The sequence below is a fragment of the Brassica rapa genome, chromosome A04, assembly GCF_000309985.2.
Source record: "Brassica rapa cultivar Chiifu-401-42 chromosome A04, CAAS_Brap_v3.01, whole genome shotgun sequence".
Classification (NCBI taxonomy): domain Eukaryota; kingdom Viridiplantae; phylum Streptophyta; class Magnoliopsida; order Brassicales; family Brassicaceae; genus Brassica; species Brassica rapa.
In genome coordinates, this window is record NC_024798.2 from 3,187,877 (window position 1) to 3,208,669 (window position 20,793).

At 34.8% G+C, this 20,793-nt stretch overlaps 2 protein-coding genes across 2 annotated transcripts in view; both read left to right on the forward strand.

Annotated features, from left to right (window-relative positions):
* LOC103863213 overlaps window positions 1-20,793 on the forward strand; it is a 743,758-nt gene that overhangs the window by 508,415 nt on the left and 214,550 nt on the right. The gene's annotated exons all lie outside the window — the stretch shown is intronic.
* LOC103863190 (ABC transporter G family member 18) lies at window positions 101-12,222 on the forward strand. Its single transcript, XM_033290628.1, has one exon. It carries the CDS (start codon window positions 6,711-6,713, stop codon window positions 8,808-8,810), a length of 2,100 nt encoding a protein of 699 aa, XP_033146519.1. The 5' UTR covers window positions 101-6,710; the 3' UTR covers window positions 8,811-12,222.

Genomic DNA, 20,793 nt, shown 5'->3' on the forward strand with positions numbered 1-20,793 from the left:
AATCTTCCTAAATGATTTTTTTTTGTCGTCGACTTTTACAGACTCATATTGACTCTGTAAACCAAACTGGGTGATCTGCATCCATGTAAACAACGTAAGACGGTTGCATCCTAGCTCTACGGGCTAGACTATCCGCCATAGTGTTAAACGTTCGTGGAACATGGATAATTTCTGATCGTGTGAAACTCTCTGTCATGGTCATGTAATCTTCCAAATAATATGCAAAACTTGGCCATTCTTCTGATTCTGAAACCATCTTCACCAATTGAGAATAATCTGTTGCAAATGTAACCTGAAATTGATGTAGGTTTTTCATACATTCCATTGCCCAGAGTAGCGCTTCCATCTCCGCATGAAGAGGAGAGAGGCTAGCCCAAACATTCCTCGCCCCCCAATAAACCATCAAAACCTGCTAGCATACTAAGTCATCCTTGCCCGGAAAAGATATCACCATCTTTCCAAGAACCATCTGTAAAACACCATCTACCCGGAATTGTCGGCAAAGACGTAACCACAGTTCGTGGTTCTGTTCGCTGCTCGTTTAAAACCTGAGCCTCCGCCCAGAGTGTAGATTCTGTTTCTGCCAACTTGAGCGTATCCATGGGGTTAATATCCAAATTACTAAAAACTTTGTTATTACGGCCTTTCCATATGTACCATAGAATTCAGGCGAACTGGTGATCCTCCATTTGTGGTAGAACTCTCCAGAAGAGATGATCTATATTTGTGAAAAGAGACTTAGTTGGAAAAGCATTTGGGTTCGATGGTATCTTCGAAAGAACCCAAACCTGAATCGCTGGAGGACATTCGAAAAAAACATGATTTATCGATTCCTTGTCAGCTCCACACCTGGCACAGAAGATATCTCCTTGAATCCCTCTCCCTTGTAATTTTTTCTTAACTGCTATACATCCTGCTACGAGTTGCCAGAGGAAATGTTTTAACTTTGGTGGACACTGTATTTTCCAGCAAAACGCTTTCAATACGTCAACTGTGGGACCAATCAGAGGGGGTGGTTGTGCCCTATCTGGGTAAATCTTCTCTACCTGATATTCTGATTTGAAAAGAAAATTAAAACAAAATAATCAACGAAGAGGACGATAAATATGATATACCTTGATGACGACGAGAATAAGATACAATGAAACTGAGAGAGATCTTTGATGGTGGAGTTGAGGGAGATCGTCGATGGTGAAACTGAGGGAGATCGTGGACGACGGAGCTGAGAGAGATCGTCGAAACTGACTTTTGACGGAGTTGAGAGAGATCGTCGTAAAGCTAAGGAAAGACAATGACAGAGCTGATAGATGATGGCGGCTGATCTAGGAGACGATGAAGGAGAATGACGCTGAAGCTAATAACGGTGAGATGAAGGAGTTGAAGACAACGGCGATTGAATAATTGTCGATTCATTTTTTTTTTAAATGTAATTGAGGAATTAATGAAAAGGATAAAAAGGTAATTGGTCATCTTAAATGAAACATTTTTGTGACATTGAGTCTTAAGGTCTAGATTGGAAAGAAAAAATTGGTATAGGGTTATCTAAGGCAATTTCTCAATATTTAACCAGTTTAACATTAATATTTTAATAAAATTTGGGGTTTCTATAAATAAAATCTTTTAAGTAGCCATTATGTCTATTTAAAATAAATTTATAAATTTCTTAATTTTTTTAATAATAAAATTGAGATTAGCATTATACTATTGTTACTTGTATCTATATTATTAAAGCATAAACACTATGTTGGACCTAACCTTCATTTTGTAATTTTTTAAATTAAATACACATTTCTACTTAATTGTTAAACCTACATTAAATCGCTAATATTCTTTTATTTATACTACTATCCATGTTTACAAACAATATATTTTTTTCTTGGCCTGAGTATCCGGGTCCTCGGGTCGGTTCGGATCAGATATTATCAGGTCTGGATCCTTTGGGTCCTGGAAATTTTGACCTAACTAGGTACTTATAATTTTTTGGGTCGATTCCGGGTCGGGTCTTGTCGGGTCCACTTGTCTCAGACCCTTTAACACCTGGTTTTTTTTGGATTTTATGGTGTCTGTTTGGTTCCTGATATTTTGGATCCATTTTTTGGTAAATATCACGTATTTAGGATTGGTTCCTGTTATTTCGGGTCGGTTTCATGCATTTTCGGGTCTAAAATGTGAGTTTTGGATCTATTTTTACCCATGAACCTGCATATCACCCGAACACAAAACCATAGCCATTTCAAAACTGAAATAACCATGACAAAAAACAATTTGAAAACCTGCAGTACACCAGATATTCAAATCATACAGGTTCGATAAGTCATTAAGTTTACAAGGGGAATTGTAAAAGGTGCATCAGGTCGTAGAATAAGTCATTAAGTCTAAAAAATGTCAGTTCCAAAAATACTCCATCGGGTCCCGGTTCATTGCTCGACCCGAACCTGCTACCTACGGGTCTTCCATCGCTAGACTTGATAGGGTAAAATTCTCGGTCGAACCTGTATTTTTGAGTCAGTTTTGGGTCGGATTTTTGGGTTCGGGTAAAATGATCATGCCTACTTCTTTATATACTAATATCCATGTTTCCAAAACAATAGTAGAATTAATCTTGTGTCCAAAGAATATAAGATATTAGAACTCATCTTTTTTATAATTCTTAACAATTTTCTTTCAAATGATTTAGATAAATTAAATAATTAAAAAACTTCAAATAATTTATAAAACAAAGAACATAAATAGAACTTATTTTTGCAAGTTTAAATACTACAAAACATTTCAATCAATAATAAATCAATTAAATTAACAGATTATTTTATTTACTAAATAATGGTTATATCCGCTTTTTAAGTAACAAAATAATTCAAAAATAGCCATTACATTAAAAAAATTATATATAAACATTATACATTGTACAATAAATATAATAACTAAAATAATTATGAAAATGTTCAAAATATATGTTATCTAAAGGAAAATGCTTAACACTTTTCTATTGGCTCACTTTTATTTTATTTTGGCATTTAATTATAAAACGTAATTATATTATTCTATTATCTATGTGAGGTACTCTTAGAGCATCATGGACAATAAAGTTCTCAAAGTGTGTATCTCTCAATTATTATACTAACATACATTAATTATTTATTTATTTAATTAATATTTGATGAATAAAAAAGAATTGAACCAATTAAATGAAAACAAGTGTAGTATTAGTACTAGAACATGTTCTCTCTTCTCTCCTCTATTATTTATTTTTAATATTAATTTTGGTAAGAACATAATTGAGACATTATCTCTCTTTTTGGTCAAAGATAATTTATCTCTCTATTTTTCTGTAATAGTTGCAAAGCAGTATTTTTTATATAAAATTCAAATTAGTATTAGTACATGAATACAATATTCGGCACATGCAGTCGGGGTTAGTTCGTGTATAGTTTATACATGATTAATTGACATATATTATACATGTATAATGGAGACTGAATAATTAAATCAAAGATCTGTCTCCATAATCAATATACATTAAACAATACATATAAATTAGATTCTCACATGTACTTAAATTCTTTCTTGACATTATTCTCTCATGTACTTATTTTTTAATATTAACTTACATTTATGGATCCGAAAGATGAGAATTCAAATGACGATCACAAATTTGTTCGAACGAAAATTCCCTAAATCAAACATTACAACATTAGCTTCATATTTCCACCAAACTGATACGTTCCGCTAGAGCATTCCGAAATCTTTAGAAAGTCATTAAACTGTTCTCAACCGTCGATGATTACTATTTAAAGTGTGAGGTTTACCTCGTTATCTCAGATGTACTTATTATCACTCATATATTTAATTATGAGACTAATTTATACAAAATTTCAGTCTTAAGCATCTATTAGAACTCAATTACATCCCTGAATATTTTGTGATTGGTCTTGATTTTCAAAATATTCTATTTTTAATCTTTTCAACGGTTTTGTATTATGTTTTTTAAATGTGGATGATACACTTAATTTTCCAAAAACAAATTTCAACATAAAATATAAAATTATTGTGTTAAAAATATTTTATTTAAGAATTTAAAAATGTATATACTATGACTTCTACAATATAATTATTTATTTAGAAAAAATGTAAAAAAAATAAATATTCGCGCGGATAACCTCTTTTTGAGTAAAATGGATTAACCTCTTGTTATTCGTTCTAAATGAAAGCTACATCATAAAAACGAAAGCTAAGTACTTTAGAAGGCTTTGATGGGTTGTTAGGAGCAAGGAATGTCCGAGCTTGTCTATCCCCTCTACATGCGGAGATAGAAGCACTACTTTGGGCAATGGAATGTATGAAAAATTTACGCCAGTTTCAGGTTACATTTGCAACGGATTGTTCTCAGTTGGTGAAGATGGTTTCAGAACCAGAAGAATGGCCCGCATTTGCAAGTTATTTGGAAGATATTAAGTCCTGAAAGAGGTTTTCACACGTTCGGAGATTATCTATGTACCAAGGACGCAAAATTCAAGAGCGGATAGCCTAGCACGCAGTACCAGGAAACAACCGTCGTTTGTCGTTCACATGGATCAAAATCTACCGGAGTGGTTCACAGAGTCAGTATGAGTCTGTACTTGATGACAAAAAAAAAAAAAAAAAAACGAAAGCTACATCATAAAGACGAAAAATCCCATTGACAAAAACAGTAAAACACTTGTTCGTTTATGTTTTGATATACCATAAACGAGCAAGTGACGGCACTATTTAATATCCACATTATTTGCCAAATTATTATTCTTTGATTTTATATCATTTCACTATTTATTATTTTTTGGCATTTTTGCCAACTAATCCATTATTTATTTAGGATGTCAGTAGTCACGGACTCACGAATCCTTTTCGTATAGTTTCTTACTAATTAAAGAGACACGATTCTTGTTTCTTCTTTACTTATCTAATTTTAATTTAAAATTTTCATATTAAAAATAATTAGTGGGTTTTCTATTCCCTTTAAATAAGAGAAATAGAGAGCTCCCAGTGATCATACGAAACAAAAACTGAACTTCAGATATGTTTTAAGCTCCGGAGAGAAGATAACAGAAAGTTTAACTCGTAAGTTCACAATTTCATACGTTTAGTAGATATACCAGTTTCTACATCTATCTATATTATTAAAACTAATATATCTTTTGGTACGAATATCAATATAAATAAAAATTATTATTATTTTTTTTTTTTTACAGCAAAAGAACATCTACAGACTCATATTGACTCTGTAAACCAATTTGGTAACTCCGCATCCATGTGAACGACGAAAGACGGTTGATAAATAACAATTATTTAGAAACATGAATATCAATATAAAAAGAAGAAATAATATCTTGTCTTTTTAATAATTTCATTAATATAATTATATTAATTGTATTTCCATATTTTATTCAGTTTAACTATTTCCTTAATTATATTATTTTAACAATAAATCACATCATTAATTATATTATCATAATAATAATGTAGATTTTTATTTATTCGTTAATCAATATTAACTTTGTGCAATTATAAAATCAAAAATAGAAAATAACTGGGTATTGCATATGATTAAACATTCAGTTTAGTTTGTTTTATTAAATTTTTTTTTTTAGTTTTAGTTTCAATCGATTGAAAATTACGTAACCAAAAATATAATTCAAAGACATGTTTTGTGAATAAAATAATAACTTAATTCAAAATAATAAAAATATATTACATTTCTTATCACTTAATTTTTCAATCCATATAATTATTTTACTAAATAAAAAATCTTTCTATTTCACTTAATTTAGCCAAACACATAGAGTTTTTTTTTTGTTAGTTTATAAAACCAGTTAGTGATGAACATTGGCTATCTATTTAGGTAAGGGTATTCTTTTCATGTATCGTTTTTTTGTTAAAATTAGACACCGTTTGAATATTATAAATTTATGTGTAGATTTTAAGTTGGATTTTTCTGGGCATGGATGAATTCGGTTCTAATGTATAAGAACCTAAAAATATCTAAATAATAAATGTATCTGAAACGGATTCGGATATTTGTACCAGAAATAACCATATTACCTTATTCGGTCTAAGTCTTTTTGAATACAATTAGTTATATTACGACTCATATAAAATATATAACACTAATTATGAAAAACAAATATCAATGTATAAAAATCTAAGAACCAACACATGTGCGGATCAGTTCTTTTTATTGTTCATGATCTTTACAATACTTTATTGTTCACTTAAAATTTAAAATTGAATCCATATTTCCTATGCATGTTACTTTTTTTTTTGTTTGAATGAATATTAAATTAATAAATTTATTCGATTTAGAACCTTTTTACAATGAAATGCAGCGTGAAATCAATCTTCTAATGGGCTAAACACATAAATCACATGTATGTATATTATCCACCTGTTTGACAAGCAAACCATACGGACATTGCTGTATCGTATCCCTTCGATGAGTTTCTATTGCGTATCAGCTTGTCTATCATGTGTTGAAGTCAACTATGCATGTTACTTTATAAACTATATATATTTATCTATTTTCAAAATAAAGATATTTATGATTATTTTCTAAAAAGATGTTTATGATTTAATCAGGGTTCCCACATGCACAGTGATTCTTCGCGGTTAGCTTGATCATCTCCAATAAATCACCGTTAACTGTCGGAAAAGAAGACGCCCTTAACTTCGCTGTCAAGATGCCACGTGTTGCAGCGGAATCCCAAGAAATCTCTCTCGACGGCGGCTGTGAGTCACCAACGCTCGGCGAACTGCTAAAAGATCTCGAAGACGGTCACCGGAAGAAAGACTCCGGCGAAGATGCTTCGGTTCATCACGTATTGGATCTCGCTTCCCCTGAAACAAGACCCGTGCCGTTTCTCTTATCCTTCAACAATCTCTGTTTCGATGTCAAGGGAAAGGCCGCTTCAGTCAAAACTCTACTCAACGATGTTTCCGGCGAGGTTTGCGACGGCGATATCCTTGCCGTTCTCGGTGCAAGCGGAGCCGGTAAGTCCACGTTGATCGACGCACTGGCGGGACGTGTGAGTAGCTTGAGAGGCACGGTAACTCTAAACGGAGAGAAACTTTTGAAAAGTCAACTCCTAAAAGTGATATCAGCATACGTCATGCAAGACGATCTCTTGTTTCCGATGCTCACCGTCAAAGAAACACTAATGTTCGCTTCAGAGTTTCGTCTCCCAAGAAGCTTGTCCAAGTCCAAGAAAATGGCGCGGGTTGAAGCCCTAATAAACCAGCTAGGGCTCAGAAACGCGGCGGATACAATAATAGGAAACGAAGGACACCGTGGAGTGTCCGGGGGAGAGCGGCGGCGCGTGTCGATCGGCATCGACATCATCCACGATCCTATTGTCTTGTTCCTCGACGAACCTACTTCGGGGTTGGACTCCACCAACGCCTTTATGGTGGTGCAAGTTCTTAAACGTATCGCTCGTAGTGGCAGTATGGTAATTATGTCGATACATCAACCTAGCGCTCGTATCATAGACTTGCTTGACCGTCTTATCATCTTATCTCGCGGCAAGAGTGTGTTCAGTGGATCTCCGACAAGTCTTCCTCAGTTCTTGTCTGATTTCGGACATCCAGTCCCGGGGAAAGAGAACATCACAGAGTTTGCACTTGACCTAGTCCGAGAACTAGAAGGATCGACCAAAGGAACCGAAGAGTTAGTAGAGTTCAACGAGAAGTGGCAACAGAACCAATCTCCTCGAGCCACGCCAATGACCACTCCTTACAAAGCATTGTCTCTAAAAGAATCCATCACTACAAGTGTTTCCAGAGGCAAACTAGTCTCCGGCTCGACCAGCTCCAACCCCATCTCAATGGAGACAGTATCATACGCAAACACGCCATTGGTCGAGACATATATATTATCCAAACGTTACATGAAAAACTGGTCCCGCACCCCCGAGCTCATTATAACACGGCTCGCTACGGTCCTGGTGACTGGTCTTATCTTAGCTACTATATATTGGAGGCTGGACAACACTCCACGAGGTGCACAAGAGAGAATCGCGTTCTTTTCATTCGCCATGTCCACAATGTTCTACACCTGTGCAGACAACCTCCCTGTCTTTATCCATGAACGTTACATTTTCTTGAGAGAGACAACTCACAATGCATACAGGACATACTCATACGTTATCTCTCACGTTCTCGTGTCTCTGCCTCAGCTACTCGCTCTCTCCATTGCATTTGCTGTTACCACGTTCTGGACAGTTGGTTTAAGCGGTGGACTAGAGAGCTTCTTGTATTACTGTCTCATTATCTACGCAGCCTTTTGGTCTGGTTCCTCTTTCGTCACCTTCATATCCGGTCTTATTCCGAATGTCATGATAAGTTTCATGGTCACTATTTCCTATCTTTCGTACTGTCTACTGATGGGTGGATTCTTCATTAACCGTGATCGGATACCGGGTTACTGGATATGGTTTCATTACATCTCATTGATGAAGTATCCTTATGAAGCTGTCTTGATCAATGAGTTTGATGACCCATCTCGATGTTTTGTAAGAGGAGTTCAAGTATTTGATGGTACGCTTTTCGCCAAAGTGCCTGATGCGATAAAGGTTAAGATGTTTGATACACTGGGTAACTCTTTAGGAACGAAGATAAAGGAGTCCACATGCTTGAGAACAGGGCCTGACTTGCTTTTGCAGCAAGGTATATCTCAGTTGAGCAAATGGGATTGCTTGTGGATTACGTTTGCTTGGGGTATCTTCTTTAGGATCTTGTTTTACTTGTCCTTGTTGTTTGGAAACAAGAATAAGAGGACGTGAAGGAATTCCACAAACATCTATTGGCCTCAATGTTGTTCTCTAGCTACCCTTAATATACATATTTAAGCGAAGCTTGACGTTTCCAAGTCTTGTGACTCTTGTCCTTCTTGTTGTTTTTGTAATCAAATTGTTACGTTTTTAGTTGTTTCTTCTTTTGTATCCTTTTGGGAATATTATCAAACTTATAGTTCTCTTTCAGTTTCAGTTATCACAATTACTGGAGAGTTGGCCATATATAAACTAAAAATTATAACTCACATAATTAAATTCCCAAATTTTAGCGGGTATCATATGGTGTCTATACATTTTAATGTCTCTACGTCTAAACCTACGTCTAATATGCGGAGATTAGTGAATGGATTTTGTACTTTTGTTGGCTTTTCCCTGATCATTTCTTAGAAATCCAATAATCATATTAATGTAATAGCCATCTCTTCAGTTGAAGATGAATATTGCTCCATGCCTTTTGAAGGGGTGGGCACGAGGCAAGTACTTGCCGATTCTTGGTTACTTGCTACTTGACTTGCCTTGTCCGAGTAATTTTTTTACGATTCGATATTTGGCTTGCTTGAAACAAGTACTTGTTTTATCAAGTACTTGAAAAAAAATTGATACTTGCAAGTAATTTGCCTTGCCTTTGTTACTTGTTAAACCAAGTAATTGTGTCTTGATTACATACAAAAAGATATATATTCTTATTTTTTAACATTCATAATTCACATGAATTTTCAAAAAAAATAGACAAAAATGAAAATAAGCGTTCAAAATATTGAAAGACCATATGAAACTCAATGCTCCTCCATTTTGTTCCTCCATTTTATTTCGATGCTCCAATTTTTTTTGCAATTAACAAGTATTATTTAGCAAGTAACAAGTATTTTATAGAACAAGTAACAAATAATGAGTAACGAGGCAAGTACCAAAAAATAAAACGATACTTGATACTTGCCTTGCAAGAACACGTAGTAAAATTTGTTGACTTGTTACTTGCCTTGCTAACGGCAAGTACTCGGCCTTTCAAGGCAAATACGGGTCAAGTCACGAGTATAAGGAGAGTATCGAGTAATGATGCCCAGCCCTACTTTGATGTTAAAAGGAATGATGTGGTTAGCTATCTTCTCCATGATATTTGGATTGGCACTTAGCCCTCTTCTTTCTATTGTGATAACATGGGTGCTCCATATTGCCAATACTCCGGTCTTACACGAACAACTACCAACATGTAGAACTAGATAGATAGTCATAGCGTTCGTGAGAAGATTCAAATGGGTCGATCAGAACGCTTCATGTTTGAACATGTATAAATTGGCTGACATATTCACTAAAGCAGTTTTCCCTACTCAATTTGAATTTCTTCTAGTAAGATATATATTTTCTCCATCTTGAAGGGAATATTACATTTGTATATCGTGATTTAGATGGAAATGTCTAGACAATCCAGTTTGTCCAGTTACTTTCTTAACTTTACAAGACCATATTTTGGCATCAATCAATGTAACAGAAATTCTATACAATAGTTACTCTCTTAACTTAGTCATCTGCCATTGACGAGAAAGTTTGATACTGATTTTGTTCATCGTTCTTCTCTTCTTATAGATTACTAAAATATTATAAAACAAGATATGACCCCGTTGTGTTGCAACCGGTTTTTGTTTGATATTTTAATTTAATAAAAATCATAAATTAGTAAATCATTTTATTATAGTATTATAACTGTTTTTTTTTTCATATGTTGTTTGAGATTTATTTTATAATTAAAATATTTTCACACATAAGTTCAAGTTAATATTTATATTTTATAATCATGGTCTATAGATGAGTTTTTATAAAATTTATACTAAGGATTAGAAAAAATACTATACATAAACATTTAAACTGAACACAATCCAAAATAAGAAATCAAAAGTAAAAACGAAATGAAAGTTAAACACCAATCGAATCAATGACAACATTATACATGTTCTTATGTATTAATTTAATGTTTTATTAAATAAGTTTTTAAAATTTCATTTTGCTAGGATTTTTGAAAAAAAAGAAACATTCTATTTTATAAATCTCCTTTTTATTTACAATTAAAAAATAAAAAAATATTAAATACTTTTTTTCAATTTTGTTTAAGATTTTAGAAAGGTAAATTACTGTCATATAACCTATTACAATTATCTTCTATTTAGAATTTCATAAGAAAAAAATATATTTCTATCAACTAATTATTTTTAGTTTTTAATAAATATTTTTAAAATTGCTATTTTTACAATTCGTATCAATACTAATTTTACACTTCTCTTGTTAACTAAATAATTTTTAGTATCATGTTCATCATCAAACACTCTCTTAAAAATAATATCAAATAAAGTTTTACAACTCTTTTTTGGTTAGGACTTAAAAATATTATACAAATTTCTTTTGTTTAGGATTTTTTTTATAAGTAAGGTAAACAACTATCAATATTCTTTTACAGCTTTGTAAGATTTAAAAAAAGGAAATTAATATTACATAATATTTTATTATTATATTTTTTTCTAGGATTTAAAAAAACAAATTCTATCAAATAACTATTTCAAGTTAATATTAACTATTGTTAATAGTTGCAATTTTCAAAATTCGTTTTTTTTTCAATATCATTAATATTTTTACAAATTTTCTTGTAAATTGAATAGTTGTTACTACTATCATGTTTATCATTAAATCTTTGAAGTAAAAATTACTATTAAATAAAATTTAACAATTGATTAAGAGTAGAAAAGAATTTTCTTTTAGAAATTTCTTTTATTTAAGATTTTAGGAAAAGAAGAAGTTATTTTCACATAATGAAAGTTTTATTGACACATTCACAATCTAATATTTTTAATTGACACCTATCAGAATCATATTTGGTGAAATATTTGAAGTTAATTTAGGTTTATATTTGTTAACACAAAATTATTAAAAACTAAAGTTAGTTAATTATAAGAAAAATAAGATTACATTCACGTTTTTATTTTACTTAGATTTTAAAAAGAAAATTAATTATTTTATTTTTTTTAGATTTTATACAACTATTTTATTTTTAATATAAAAATTATGTTTAATTATTTATATATTTTGTCTTATACATACAAACACATATTTATCATATGCACACATACCTATGTACGACAATAACAATAAAATTTAAAGTTATGATAGCATCATAAGATGTAATAAGGATAATAATAAGTTGAGTTGTATCAAAAAATTAAAAGAAAATACTCAGGTAATACTTTTCATGTAAATACTATTGTATTTTGTAAAAATTATATGTGGAAGCTTAAACCTAAATATAGATGTAAAATATTTGTAGTTATTTTTTGTCATAATTGTTTAACATAAAACAATCTATTAAAAAGGAAAGTTATTTACTTATAAGAAAATAATAAGAGTATTTTTACAATTTTCTTTTAATTATGCTTTTGAAAAAGTAATATTAATTATTTTAAAGTTAGTTTTTTTTCATATTAATAATTTATTGTACTTGTAGGATTTTACAATTCGTTTTGTTTAATATTTTTTCTTAAAAGTTAATGTTTATCTTTTATAATTCTCTATCTTTACTATGTTTTAAAACAAACATTATAATGAAAAATAATAATTACAATAATATTTATAATTGATTTTTAAGAAAACTCGTTTTTATTATTTTAGTATATATATTTTTGATTGTGATATAGTTTAACATATATCACATTTTTAAATATATAACTACCATGTGTCACAATCATGTTAATTAACACTTTTGAAGAACCAAGCTCAATATAATCTTTTATAATTATATTTTCATTAAAGGTTTAGAAAATAAAAATTATATTAAATAAATTGTTTTCAAATCTATTTTTTAGGATTTTGAAAAAGGAAAATTTCTAAAAAAATTACTACTAAATATTTTTAAAAAATCGTTTTTACTATTGAATAATTTTTAAAAGTAGTTTTTTCAAAATTAGTTTTTATTATCTTATATATATTTTTAATCTTTTATATATTTAAACGCATGTCACAATATTAGAAGGATAATTATTATCAAATAATCTTTTCTAATTATCTTTTGATTAGGATTTAAAACTATTAAATAATATATATAATAAGATTTTTAATAAAATTCATTTTTGTTAATATCTTTGTATATATATTGTTAATTATGAGATAGATTAACACATGTCACAATCTTAAATATATAATTGCTACGTGTCGCGATCATGTTAATTAGCAACTTTGAATAACCAAGCTACTTTTAAATAATATATATAATAAGATTTTTAATAAAATTCATTTTTGTTAATATCTTTGTATATATATTGTTAATTATGAGATAGATTAACACATGTCACAATCTTAAATATATAATTGCTATGTGTCACGATCATGTTAATTAGCAACTTTGAAGAACCAAACTACTATTAAATAATATATTTAATAAGATTTTTAATAAAATTCATTTTTGTTAATATCTTAATATATATATTTTTAGTTATGAGATAGATTAATACATGTTACAATCTTAAATATATAATTGTTATGTATCGCGATCATGTTAATTAAAAACTTTGAAAAACTAAGCTTTATATAATAAAATTTCAAATTACTAATAATTATTCTATAAAAGAAATCGGATGTGAATAAGAGAGCCCGCGTGAAAGTGTGCAAGAGTGATCGTATAAGTACGGTTTTGTAGGATGCGAATCTAAAATCAGATTGCTATTGGCTAGGGAGAGCCCGCGTGGCTATTTCATTGGTTCGCGTATATTCTCTATCTGCTCTGTGGGGTTCAGATAAAGATGGAATGTACGGAATGAGTCTAATGACCTTTTTTGGCATTTTTCGAAAGGCAAATATGAAAAAAAAACAAATTTGGAGCGCCAAAAAAATACAAAGTATCGCAGTAGATCGAATCAAATTTTTTTTGTGGTCTTCCCTTACTAGTCAGTAGACTCAGTAGTCAGTACCCATCAACTTGTTTTAAATTTTTTTTTTTCGAACCACAAGATTTTCAAAATGGACCAAGTGCCTGTGGTCTAGCGTGACTCTAGTGGTAGTGTAAGGATTTTTTTTTTTTTTTTTTTTTTTGTGTATGTGTTTCAGATTCAAAGTATCCTTGGTACAAAGGGTTATTTTTAATTCGAAATTTCTAAAACCTGATTTCGGACCTTTTGAAAGAATATTATAGGTCGTCAACAGTTCCATGATAACTTTTTTTCTTTTTCAAAATGGAGTCTAAACTCAGTAGTGTATATAACTTTGTTGAAGAGAGAGAAAGTAGAGCGAGAAAATGCTCCCTAGATACCCCGCGTGGGCTTAAGTTGTACTTCATTGGGGCTCGTGAAACAGTAGATCTTGGTTTGGGCAGAGCAAAAACCACACGTTCTCTTTCTAAAAGACTGTACTTTCTTTATTCTATTATTATACTTTGCTGTGTGAGTACAAAATATTAAGTGTTTTTGACCTACCTGTTCTTATCCATTGAAGACTGGTGGTTGAACATTTAATTTGAATCGAAGATCTGAGCGGTTTTAACTCGAAAATTACAAGATGTCTGCTGCTATGGACAGAGCTCTCATGGCTCTTTCGCTGGAGGAAGAAGAAGAAGAAGTACCGTTCACTATGCCGGAGCTACCTGGTTTCAGTTCGGCAGAAGAAAATGCTCTAAGCCTTATAGGAAGAACCCTCAACCCGGAGTGCCAAAAGATGTCGGTTCTCATCCTCACCATGCCTCGGAAGTGGCAAAAAGAAGGAAGAGTAAGGGGTGTGGCGCTTTCTGAGGAAAAGTTTCAGTTTATCTTCAAAACTGAACATGATTTGCTTGATGTACTTGAGAAAGGAGTTCAGACATTCAATGAATGGGCGATAGTGCTAGAGAGATGGGTAGAGAATCCACCAGATGATTATCTTCAATATATTCCCCTGTGGGTTCAGATTAGTAAGATTCCGGTGAACTACTACACTCATTCGGTTCTGATGTCGCTGGGGGAAATGCTAGGGGAGGTGAAGGTGGTTGCTTTCGATCCATCGAAACCTATTACTCAACCATTCATAAGAGTTCAAGTCCGCTTCAATGTAGCAAATCCCCTGAAAATGGCGAGAGTTCTCAACATGGGTGGAGGCAAAACCCACATTATTCACTTTGATTATGAGCAGCTGCAAAAGCGATGTTTTACCTGCAAAAGATTGAATCACGAGAAAACCATATGCCCGTGGGAGGTTAAAAAAAGACAGGACGCGGCGAGCTCAAGAAGAGAGAAGATTATCGCTGAGAAGAGTAGAGTGATAACAGTGCTGAAGCCAACTGATCCTCTATTTGGAGTACTTGATGAGGAGCAGGTAGGAATCAATCCTATGACTGGGAGGCCTAAAATAGCAAATGAAGTGTTAGAAGAGATGAGAAGGTTCCTTATAGCCGATACAGGTGAAGCTCTAACTGTCAAGATTGACAAGGTGAAGAAGTCTGTTGCTGAAGCAGAGAAGGATCCTATAGTGCAAAAGACTATTCTGAGGCTTGAAACAATCCCTATCATCACAACAGACCTCAACAAAGGCAAAGGTCATGTCTTTGACTATGGACAGAAGGAGGCTGAAAGGTGTAACTGGGATCTCAATGTCAATCCCAATAAACTCATGGCGGCATCGATGAAAGCGAACAGAAACATGAGTTCTTTCAAAGCTATTATGAGCGACAGTAAAGGCTATTCTGAAGAGTCGGAGAGTGACTTCAGGGGCACGTTATCTGACCTTCCTACGGTATTTCGGGCTGGTTCTACGGAACCGTGCTCTTCCGGGACGGTTAGGAAACGGGGTCCTATCAGAAGGAGGCCACCACGAGCGCAACGACAGAGGAACATGTTAGCTTTGATGGCTGATAATAGCGTGCAGGAAGAGGAGAGAAGAGATGGAAAACAAGAGGTAGGCTCAAGGAAGAGAAAGAAGATAAACCAAGATGCAGTGGCTGTCGTCACTAACAAGGCTCAGTGCCTTAAGGTGATCCCACATGAGGGATCGCCCTCTTCCCAATGAGCATCATGAGCTGGAATTGTCAAGGGTTGGGGCGGCCTCAAGGCTTGACAATTCAGAGACTGCGGGAGATGCGTCAAAACCTTTTCCCGGAGATTTTATTTTTGATGGAAACAAAAAATTGTCGGAATGTCTTAGTTGATTTGCAAGTTTGGTTGGGCTATGATGGGGTTTACACTGTGAATCCAGTTGGATTAAGTGGGGGTCTAGCTCTTTTTTGGAAAAAAAACATAAAAATCAATGTAAAATTTGCGGATAAGAATGTCATTGACACCTTAGTCCAGTTTGGAGACTTCTCCTTTTTTCTCTCTTGTATATATGGAGAACCTTCGTGTGAAGGTAAGGAGATTGTATGGGAAAGGCTTAGCAGATGGGGTTATATCAGAAAGGAACCTTGGTGTATTATTGGAGATTTTAATGAAATCTTAAACAATGAAGAAAAGACAGGAGGGCCAAGGCGATCTGAGGCTTCCTTTAAACCCTTTGCTGAAATGATACACTGTTGTGGTATGGAGGAGTTTAGTAGCAAAGGAGATCGATTCACATGGGGCGGAAAAAGATGGAAAAAGTGGATTCAATGCTGCTTGGATAGAAGCTTTGGGAATAAAGCATGGTTGGAGCTATTCCCTGAATCGAACCAAAACTTCTTGGAGAAAAGAGGATCGGATCACAGGCCTGTTTGGCTGAGGTTAAACGCAGCCAAGGAATCCTTTAGAGGCCTTTTTAGGTTTGATAAAAGACTGCTGCGTCATCCTGAAGTAATAAAAGAAGTGGAGAAAGCCTGGGCTGTAAACAACAGGAAACCCGAGGAGGGAGTTACCACAAAGATCAGAAGTTGCAGAACGGTTCTCAGTAGATGGAAAAGGGAGAGGAACTTTAATGCCAAAGACAAGATTAACTTACTCCACCAGCGCCTGGAGTGGTTCCAATCACGTGATTTCCCATGTCGCTACATGATAGATGTTGTTCAAAGAGAGATAATGAATGCATATATAGAAGAGGAGATGTTCTGGCGACAGAAAAGTAGGGATAAATGGTTAGTTTTCGGAGATCGGAGCTCCAAGTTCTTTCATGGGTCGGTCCAAACCAATCGCTCCAGAAACTACATCACGAAGCTGAAGGACAAGAATGATCAAGACCAGTGGTCGGATGGAGCGAAAGCAGAGGTTGCGGTAGAGTATTTCACTGAACTCTTCAAATCTTCCAACCCAAGGTCCTATGAGACAGCCTTTGCGAGCTTCGAGCCAAAGGTCTCTGTCGCAATGAACTTAAACTTATCGAGAAGAGTATCTAAAGAGGAGATTCGAGATGCTATATTCTCCATCAACGCAGATAGTGCCCCGGCCCTGACGGGATGACTGGAGCCTTCTTTCAAAAGTACTGGGGAGTTATTGGCGACCAAATCTCTAAGGAAATCCAAGAAATCTTCGAAACAGGGATCATGCCTAAGGAATGGAACCTTACATATTTGTGTCTGATTCCTAAAGTGCCCAACCCGGAGTATATGAGTGATTTAAGACCGATAAGCTTGTGTTCGGTGTTATACAAAGCAGTGTCCAAAATATTGGTCAAGAGGCTTCAACCTTTCCTAAGCTCCCTGGTATCAGTCAATCAATCAGCCTTTGTCAGCGAGAGGAACATTGCAGATAACATTATCATAGCCCATGAGGCTGTTCACGCTCTTAAGGCCCACCCTCGCATCTCCGAAGAATTCATGGCGGTGAAAACCGATATATCAAAGGCATATGATAGAGTGGAATGGGGCTATTTGAGGAATCTCATGAAGGCTCTTGGTTTTGATCAGAAGTGGATAGAGATGGTGATGATGTGTGTGACTTCTGTCACCTTTTCGGTACTAATGAATGACCAACCCTTCGGTCTGATAACTCCACAAAGAGGCCTCCGACAAGGTGATCCGCTATCCCCGTTCCTGTTTGTTCTTTGCACTGAAGGACTCACGCACCTGCTCAACGTGGTTGAAAGGAACGGTCTCTTCAATGGCCTGCAATTCTCGGATGAAGGGCCTGCGATTCATCATCTTTTGTTTGCGGATGACAGCCTGTTCATGTGTAAGGCCTCTCAGGATCAAGCCACAGTCCTTCATAGAATTCTACAGTTTTATGGAGCTGCCACCGGACAAAACATAAATCTACAGAAATCTTCCATCACCTTTAGAGGAAGAGTGGAAGAGGCAGTTAGCGCTGAGATCAAGAACATTTTGGGGATAAACAACGAGGGAGGAACAAGCAAATATCTAGGTCTACCTGAATGTTTCTCAGGTTCTAAAGTGGAGATGCTCTCATACATTAAGGATAAATCTCAAGCAAGACTTAACAGCTGGTACCTTCAACATCTATCTCAAGGAGGGAAGGAGGTCCTGCTCAAGTCTTCTGTGGGAGAAATACCTGTTTTCGCTATGTCTGTGTTCCGATTCCCTAAGATACTAATAACGAGCTCATCAAGTGCGATGGCAGATTTTTGGTGGGGCGCGGACAGTCATAAGAAAAAGGTACATTGGGTCGCTTGGGAGAAGTTATGTTTGCCAAAGAAATTAGGGGGTATGGGGTTCAGAGACCTTGAGTGTTTCAACCAAGCTCTATTAGCCAAACAAGCTTGGAAAATCTTAACCCATCCACAATCCCTGCTGGCAAGATTTTTAGAGAGCAGGTACTTTAAGGGAGGAGAGTTTATTGCGGCTTCATTGGGTGAGAGACCTTCCTTTGCGTGGAGGAGTCTTATGTTTGGTAAGGAGCTACTTCTTAAAGGACTGAGGCAAAGGGTGGGAGATGGCAAAACCACAAGAGTCTGGATAGATAAATGGATAGATGATCCGGAGGAAGGATTAAGAGCGCCGTGGATTAAGAATGTAGTCTTCGATGTTAACTTGATGGCAAGCTCACTGATTGATACAGAGACAAAGAGATGGAATGAATGCAAACTAGCAGAGGTCTTTGTGCAAGGAGATGTTGAGATGATTATGAAGAATCAACCAGTGGTCGAGAGACAGGATTTTTTCACATGGAAGTTCAACAAAAGTGGGGAAATGACGGTGAAGTCAGCCTACTGGCTGGCGTCATCGTTAAAAATCAAGGATCAGATACCAGAAGCCCTGGCGCTCCCCTCCACGAATGAGCTTAAGGAGAAAGTGTGGAAAGTCAAAACTCTACCAAAGATAAGAGTATTCCTCTGGAAAGCTCTGAGCTCAGCGCTTCCGACGGCTGATCTAATCTGTGCAAGAGGAATGAAGATAGATCAGAGATGCCAAACCTGTGGGAGAGAACCAGAATCGATCAATCATACTCTGTTTGAATGCACCTTTGCTAGACTAGTATGGGCAGTCTCAACAGTTCCTAATGGCAGCTTTAATGAGGGTTCAGTGTTCACAAACATGAACTTTCTTCTAAAGCTAGATGATCTCAAAGGTTTGCCAGAGAAAGATAGAAGAGCCTGGCCCTGGATTTTGTGGAATATCTGGAAAAGAAGAAATGAGATGTTCTTGAAGGAAGATGTCTTAATGCGTTGGAATTGGTTCAGAAAGCAATCCAGGAGGCTAACGAGTGGTATGCAGCACAACAGGTCGAGGTAGAGTGGGCTAAAGCTGAATCAATGTCCTCTACATCTTCACAGCGCACATGGATTCCACCAGAACCTGATTGGGTGATGTGTAATGTCGGAATGGAGTATTCAAAAAGTAAAGAATGCGCAGGAGGAGAGTGGGTCCTAAGAAATGATAGAGGAGTGGTACTTTGTCATAGTCGAAGAGCATTCTCTGGGATTAAAAATCGAGATGAGGCTAAGCTAGTGGTTGTTTTATGGGCGTTTGAGAGTATGAGAAGCCAAAGACAATCCAATGTCATCTTTGCGGGTGAATTTGGGAATTTATTTGGTGCACTTCAACGACCACAAGCCTGGCCCTCCTTCCATTTTCAAAGATCCCTAATGGAAAAGGAACTGGAAGGAATACTCAATTGGAAATTGAAGGTGGTGACTAGAGAAGCAAATAGAGGAGCCTTTTTCATTGCTCAAAGTGTCATCAAGTATGGACTGGTAAATTCTTATGTGGCTAGAGGCCATCCATCTTGGTTGTTTGAGTTCTTTGTTATGAAAGCCGATCTCTCTGATTGCTGTCTCGGTGGAAGAAGGAATCGGAAGGGATAACCTCGTTGTGGAGTGAAGTGTTGAGTTGAGAATAGTAGGGTGTGACCCCTGTTTTATTTTGCTCTGTTTTGTAATATTCTCTCCTCTGTTTTGTCGCATTACAGGGTAACTTAAGTTTCTTGTGCGAGTTGTTATGTGGGTTATGGTGTTAGTGCCATTTATTATATTAATGAATCACCTTGACGGAAAAAAAAATATAACTTTTTTGAAAAATATAACGACAAGGCAAAATCATGGATGATTCTCAATGAGTTTAGACTGAAAACTGTTGCTAGCTAGGGATGAGAATTTTCAGAAATAAATAATTTAAAAATATTAAATCGGTTTCGATGAATCAGCCTTTTATTCATTTTCTGTTTGTAGCTAGAGTGCAGATCCTACTTTCATATAAATGATTTGCCCCCAAAATAAATCATTACTTTGAAAACTAGAAGCACATGCTTAATGTGCTTTTAGTCATGGCCGGTTCAGGTTGTCCTATATATAAATTACGCCGTGAAGAAAAGGCAAAAGAGAAGGATCACAAATACTAAATTGTGTATTCCTTAGTGTTAGTACAACATCGGTTAAATGGGGCCAAGCATGTGAAGTAAGAGGACAAAGTGTAAATCTAATAGAACTGCTTCACTTTATCCATTCACGTATAACAGTATATATACAACTTCTCATAACCGACTTTGGTTAGAGATAACTCCTATCTCTAAATACATCATTATCTCAATATTATACATGATTATCCACAACCTCCAATACTCCCCCTCAAGTTGGGAATATGAAAGTTTCTAACACCCAACTTGAACAGCAAATT

What these genes read in the sequence shown, in the direction of transcription:
- LOC103863190 (XM_033290628.1), top strand. Translation starts at nt 6,711, where the DNA reads ATGCCACGTGTTGCAGCGGAATCCCAAGAAATCTCTCTCGACGGCGGC.